At 28.7% G+C, this 7,921-nt stretch overlaps 1 protein-coding gene across 1 annotated transcript; it reads right to left on the bottom strand.

The window, feature by feature from the left end:
• Window positions 1-6,075: 6,075 nt before the first annotated feature.
• On the bottom strand, window positions 6,076-7,062 carry OCT59_007461 (uncharacterized protein; the record flags this gene model as incomplete). The annotated part of the gene is made up of 1 exon (XM_025324377.2): window positions 6,076-7,062. The coding sequence occupies one exon, from the start codon at window positions 7,060-7,062 to the stop codon at window positions 6,076-6,078; it is 987 nt and encodes a 328-aa protein (XP_025186599.2).
• Window positions 7,063-7,921: the final 859 nt, after the last annotated feature.

Here is a 7,921-nt window from a genome sequence, read left to right on the forward strand (position 1 = left end):
AATATACAGTTTTACAGTAACTACAGTAACTGTTATATGCCCATCTCTATTCCAAATATGTATTCCATTTAATCTTTATTATATCTATATCTAGTTTTTTTGAGCAACGAAACCAGCATTTTTGCAACCTTTTTGACAAGTATTTTACGATTTTCATAATCACGTGAATTAAGACAATATATCGTTATTTTCATTTTGTGTTGATATTACTTAGTTGGTAGTTAGAGTTCATTAAGTTCAATATCTATTATATTTCATATTGTTTTTATTAAGGTTGTACCGAATTATTATCAATAATATATTTGGCCAGAGTTAAGCAAAAATTAAACAATTCTGACCAAACAACAAACAAATAAAAAAAAAATAATAATAATAATAAATTATCATTGGAAAATTTTTTTTAATGAATTAACGCCTGAATAATAATATGTGATAATATTTATTGTTTACATTGTAGTATTTTCCAACAAACATTTTTTTTTTTTATAATCAATAATAATATTATCAATTGTTTTTTTTTGTTATAAAATGTACAATGTTATAATGTTTATTTGGGCGATTGAATTAATTTTGTAAATATTTTAAAAATATTAGAGAACTCGTGTTACACTTATTTCGAAAAAAAAATAAAAACATACAGTATAAAAGATCTAAGAAAGATGAAAGATGAAAGAAGATATTATATATTATATATTATAGTACCAAATGTTACCTGTTACCAAATCTAAAACAAAAATAAATATTATTTTAATAAGATCAACGAAATTATTCTTAAAAATTTCTTATTATAAAATATTATATTTTAAAATATATTACTTTATTAAATATTCGTTTTATGCGATTTTGTTTACATTTCATGTTTAAGTATTTCTAAAATTGATTTTATGCATCCGCCGTTATCTTAATATGAATCCATCAACTTCCCGTTTTTGATTGACGTTGTACATTTAAACCATTTAAAACTTTTAACTTTTTTTTCAACTTTCTTTACGTCATAGTGTCTTACGTTATTCTAGACTAAATTTATTGATTTACAGTATAAACATTATTAAACGATCATTTATTTATTATTTATATTTTGAAAATTCTCGGCGGGAGATTATCTTACTATATTAAACCTGGATTATTCAAGTAAAGGAAGGTGTTAAAACACAATAATTATAATAAAAACATCATGTGGATGATTGTTCAACATTTATTGTGTTCAACCACCTTTTAGTTTAGACTATTCAAATATGAACATTTTCGTACCGGTATTTTCCTACATAGTACTAAAAATGTTATTAAAAATGTTACTATGGTAAAAATGAATTTATCTCTAACGCAAAGTACATCTCTAACGCCAAGTACTTCTAAAAAGGAAAAAAATCTATGACATCATTGTATGAAATATTTAATTAATTTTCATCATTTTTTTTTTTATTGTTAAAAATTCTTTTTTATTATTGTTAATTAATTAATAATAATACCGGACTGTGCATTACATATGAAAAGATAATAATAAATTTTGATCGGTCCTTCATAATTCTATTGTTACCTATTATTACATTTAAAAATGAGGTAAAAATACCAGGATTTTTTGATTCCTAAATTTTCATGCATTACGTTTCAGTCGTTTCAGTAGCATTATGACTTCCTACCTGCATTAAGATTGTGGATGTACATGTGATCACTTTGATCACCAAAAACAAAAAAAAAGGTGTTTGATTAATAAGCAAGATTACTGAAACATGTAATACATATATGCTGGGTCACCTTGAATACTATTTGCCAACGAATGTTATACAAAGTGGGCGTGGTCGGCGTGCATACTTACACACTTGCATGAGTTGCAACATTCCATACATTTCCATACATTCCATACATTCCGTATCACACTTGTTTTCCATATAATTTACTTGTATTATGCGGGTCTTATACATGAAACTCGATAAACGTGCTGCTGTAAACACAAGGTGGTAGTGACAAATAATATGTATAATGTTTCATATATACAATTCTACCAAAAAAGAAAATTCTAGACTAGTCTAAATCATTTGTCACATACGTGTTACTTGGAACATTCAGTAATACATGTATTATTATGCGTTTTAAATAATTTTGGCTGAAACCATGCATGTTAATTTCAGCAGAAATTGTAACGTATAATCAGGTGATGTGCGATACGTTTATGTAAGACGTTGGTTAAACGATAATTAAACGATATTTTAAGTGATAGTTTAATGGTAGGTGAACGATATGTTAGCGATAGTTTCATGATAGGTAAGCGATATGGTTAAACGATAACTAAACGATGAACGTGATGCTGTAAAACACAAGGCGGTAGTGACAAATAATATGTATAATGTTTCATATATACAATTCTACCAAAAAAGAAAAATTCTAGACTGGTCTAAATCATTTGTCACATACATGTTACTTGGAACATTCAGTAATACATGTATTACTGGAGTAAAATTATGTGTTTTAAATAATTTTGGCTGAAATCATGCATATTAATTTCAGTGGAAATTGCAACGTATAATCAGAATCAGGTGATGTGTGATATGTTTATGTTAGACGATGGTTAAACAATAATTAAACGATATTTTAAGTGATAGTTTAATGGTAGGTAAGCGATATGGTTAACCGATAACTAAACGATAGGCGAACGATGAACGTGATGCTGTAAAACACAAGGTGGCAGTGACAAATAATATGTATAATGTTTCATATATACAATTCTACCAAAAAAGAAAAATTCTAGACTGGTCTAAATCATTTGTCACATACGTGTTACTTGGAACATTCAGTAATACATGTATTACTGGAGTAAAATTATGCGTTTTAAATAATTTTGGCTGAAATCATGCATGTTAATGTCAGCGGAAATTGTAAAGTATAATCAGGTAATGTGCGATATGTTTATGTTAGACGATGGTTAAACAATAATTAAACGATATTTTAAGCGATAGTTTAATGGTAGGTGAACGATATGTTAGCGATAGTTTCATGGTAGGTAAGCGATATGGTTAAACGATAACTAAACGATAGGCGAACGATGAACGTGATGCTGTAAAACTCAAGGTGGCAGTGACAAATAATATGTATATATACAATTCTACCAAAAAAGAAAAATTCTAGACCGGTCTAAATCATTTGTCACATACGTGTTACTTGGAACATTCTGTAATACATGTATTACTGGAGTAAAATTATGCGTTTTAAATAATTTTGGCTGAAATCATGCATATTAATTTCAGTGGAAATTGTAACGTATAATCAGGTGATGTGCAATATGTTTATGTTTAAACGAATGGCTAAACGATAGGCGAATGATAGTTAAACGATAGATATTCGACAGGCGGACGATGGTTAAACGATAAATATTCGACAGGCGAACGATGGTTATTCGATAGTTAAACGATGGATATTCGATAGGCGAACGATAAATATTCGATGGTTAAACGATGGATATTCGACAGACGAACGATAGTTAAACGATAGATATTCGACAGGCGGACGATGGTTAAACGATAGATATTCGATAGTTAAACGATAGGTGAACGATGGTTAAACGATAGGTGAACGATGGTTAAACGATAGGTGAACGATGGTTAAACGATAGGTGAACGATGGTTAAACGATAGGTGAACGATGGTTAAACGATAGGTGAACGATGGTTAAACGATAGGTGAACGATGGTTAAACGATAGGTGAACGATGGTTAAACGATAGGTGAACGATGGTTAAACGATAGGTGAACGATGGTTAAACGATAGATATTCGATAGGCGGACGATGGTTAAACGATAGGTATTTGACAGGGTTATTCGATAGTTAAACGATGGATATTCGATAGGCGAACGATAAATATTCGATGGTTAAACGATGGATATTCGACAGACGAACGATAGTTAAACGATAGATATTCGACAGGCGGACGATGGTTAAACGATAGATATTCGATAGTTAAACGATAGGTGAACGATGATTAAACGATAGATATTCGATAGATATTCGATAGATATTCGATGGTTAAACGATAGTTAAACGATAGATATTCGATGGTTAAACGATAGTTAAACGATAGATATTCGATGGTTAATCGATAAATATTCGACAGGCGAACGATGATTAAACGATAGATATTCGATAGATATTCGATAGTTAAACGATAGGTGAACGATGGTTAAACGATAGATATTCGATAGTTAAACGATAGGTGAACGATGGTTAAACGATAGATATTCGATAGTTAAACGATGGTTAAACGATAGTTAAACGATAGGTGAACGATAAATATTCGACAATTAAACGATAGATATTCGATGATTATTCGATAGTTAAACGATGGATATTTGATAGATATTCGATAGATATTCGATGATTAAACGATAGATATTCGATAGATATTCGATAGTTAAACGATAGGTGAACGATGGTTAAACGATAGATATTCGATAGTTAAACGATAGGTGAACGATGGTTAAACGATAGATATTCGATAGTTAAACGATGGTTAAACGATAGTTAAACGATAGGTGAACGATAAATATTCGACAATTAAACGATAGATATTCGATGATTATTCGATAGTTAAACGATGGATATTTGATAGATATTCGATAGATATTCGATGATTAAACGATAGATATTCGATAGATATTCGATAGTTAAACGATAGGTGAACGATGGTTAAACGATAGATATTCGATAGTTAAACGATAGGTGAACGATGGTTAAACGATAGATATTCGATAGTTAAACGATGGTTAAACGATAGTTAAACGATAGGTGAACGATAAATATTCGACAATTAAACGATAGATATTCGATGATTATTCGATAGTTAAACGATGGATATTTGATAGATATTCGATAGATATTCGATGGTTAAACGATAGATATTCGATAGATATTCGATGGTTAAACGATAGTTAAACGATAGGTGAACGATAAATATTCGACAATTAAACGATAGATATTCGATGATTATTCGATAGTTAAACGATGGATATTTGATAGATATTCGATAGTTAAACGATAGATATTCGATAGATATTCGATAGATATTCGATAGTTAAACGATAGTTATTCTACATTCAAATAGGATCATGCTTTTTTCATCATGCTGATATTTTTTTATTAAACTATAAATAAACTACTATTGCATAATTATTATTGATATTTTTGACGTTGTTTAATCAATAGTTTATTGTATTTATAAGATGATCATTGGCGGCTGCAGAATAACGCAGTTATTTGATAGGGGGGTTAAAATATCATCCGAACTGCTTCGCAGTACGGTGATATTCTAACCTCCCTATCAAATAACTAATATAGTTAAACGCTAGATATTCGATTGTTTAAACGATAGTTATTCGATAGTTATACAATAATATCATACCACCGACCATAAGATAATTCACAAACACATAGTTAAGTGATATTTTTATGTTCAATGATATTAAATATTAATGATATTGAAATCTGATATCTGTAAACAATTGATCACCGCAGTATTCCTGACCGATACTTATTACAATTTTTTATACTTAACGTACTATACATGCCAAGCCATGCCGAAATATTACGGCACATTACGCCAATTCAACATTACACCGGTGTAATACTGATGTAATACTATTTTCATATGAATTTCGAATAAAAATTTGATGTAATATATTAAATATATTTCACCATTACACTGTCTTAATGCCGAATTACATATGTACAGTATATGCTTAACGGTTATAAAATAAATTCTTTAATTTTTTTTAATTTTGAAACATTTGTTTTTATTTATAATTAATAACAATAAATAATGTTTTAACAATAAATAATGTTTTAATTTAAAAAAATATTGTAGATATTTTAAAAAAACCACCTATTATTTATACATGTGTTGCATTTTATCATATACAGTATATGATCGTATGACAGTCTCTACCTAACCTGACTAATTAACAATAAAATAATTTTTTTTTTTTAATATCAAATTGTAGATATGGGAATTGTAATGATAAAAAAAAATCGATATAAAAGAAAAATTACATCTGCGCCCGCACAGCAAAATACAGTAATGATAATAAATTTATAGTGACAATCGGGAGAATTTATTTAGGCTATTTCTAATATATTTATCATATTGTTCATTCATAGTATTGGAAGGATTAATTTCCAATAAATGAGTATTATTTGGGGAAAAGGAAGAAATAGGAGAGGGGAGAACTTTATTTTGATATGAATATTTTTGAGGAAAATTTTGATGATATGAATATTTTTGAGGAGAATTTTGATAATATGAATATTTTTGAGGAGAATTTTGATAATATGAATATTTTTGAGGAAAAAAAGGTGAATTAGTCGGGAAAGGAAGGGTTCTTCTATATTGAAATTGCGACGGAGAAGAATTCCTATATTGAAATTGCGACGGAGGAGAATTCCTATATTGAAATTGTGACGGAGGAGAATTCCTATATTGAAATTGTGACGGAGGAGAATTCCTATATTGAAATTGTGACGGAGGAGAATTTCTATATTGAAATTGTGACGGAGGAGAATAAGAAGGACGAGAAGGTGGAGGTGGTAGAAGAGGGGGAAAATTGCATCTATTTTCGCGCCTATTCGGCTTATACGAATAATCTGGCCATAAATGTTTGTGAACTTGTTTCGTTATATAAGATACTCTATCATATAATGTTTTTTGTTCGGCGGTAGCTTCTTTCCACAGTTTACTTACAACTATCGAGACATGTTTTAGTTGGGACGTGAAGGATGGACCTTTTTCAAAAGTTAATCTCGCCTGCTGGTCTTTACGGAAGATTACAAATACGTTTTGGGAACGTGGGGCTTTATTGTCTTTATGCTTTTTTATACCGGGTTTAACCAAGTCTACCAGTGGAAGGAAAGTAAGACTTTCAATTTCCTTTTGCTCATCAGGAGTTATCACAGTACTTATTATACTTTCGATTGTATTATCATCGAATATAAAGTATTTTTCCTGATGTGTGTTCTTAGGAAATGGTATAATATAGCCTTGTCTCGGGTAAGTATAATTTGAAGGAAAAATAGGTGGCATTATGATGATAAAAGAATTAAAATGTAAAAAATGTAAAAAAAATGTTTTTTTTTTTTTTTTGTTATTTTTGTTTATTGAATTTTTTTTTTGTTTTTTTTTAAAAAATTCTCCCGTTTTTTTTCTTGAAAAAAGGACAAAAATACGGTTCTTAAATATCAAATTTTTGATATAACCAGGGTATTTATAATATAAATAAATTCGCATAACAATTTTTCACAAATATTCAAATATTGAATAGATATAATACAATAATCGTAATACTTGATCAAAATATAAACACATGTCACAGTGATACTTGATCAATATTTAATAGCACATAATTTATGAAGTAGATCGTTAATTGAAAAAAAAATTTCGAGTTTGTTTTGATATGTTTTGATATCAAATGATAAAAAAAAAATAAATAAATATTTATAAAAATGCCCCCTTGTTTATCGTGAGACATTAAAATTCAGGAAGAAAAAAAAACACAAAAGGTTTGACATATGTTCAACCATATGAATTTTAATTTTAGAAGATTTTTTTCATATTTTTTCACCTCAAGAGAAAGGAATTGAAATCTCCCAATTTTAGAAATTTTAGAATAAAGGAATTAAGATTCTAATATTATTGATAATATTATATTATTATTAGAGAGATTAATTGTTTCCAAGTTATATCTTTTCATATTACGTTTCAAGGGAAGCAATTTTTGAACTGGATAAAACCTGTTTGTTTTCTATTTTTATTTTGAGAACGATAACACAATTGACACAATTGAACTTCGTCACGTTGATATTGTGCTGTTCAAGTGAAGTTTCTTTGTTGTATGAAAATTTTCTCTTTTTTTTTTCTCATGCACATTAGATATCAACCTGCA

Source organism: Rhizophagus irregularis, chromosome 15, assembly GCF_026210795.1.
Source record: "Rhizophagus irregularis chromosome 15, complete sequence".
In the NCBI taxonomy this organism is placed as follows: domain Eukaryota; kingdom Fungi; phylum Glomeromycota; class Glomeromycetes; order Glomerales; family Glomeraceae; genus Rhizophagus; species Rhizophagus irregularis.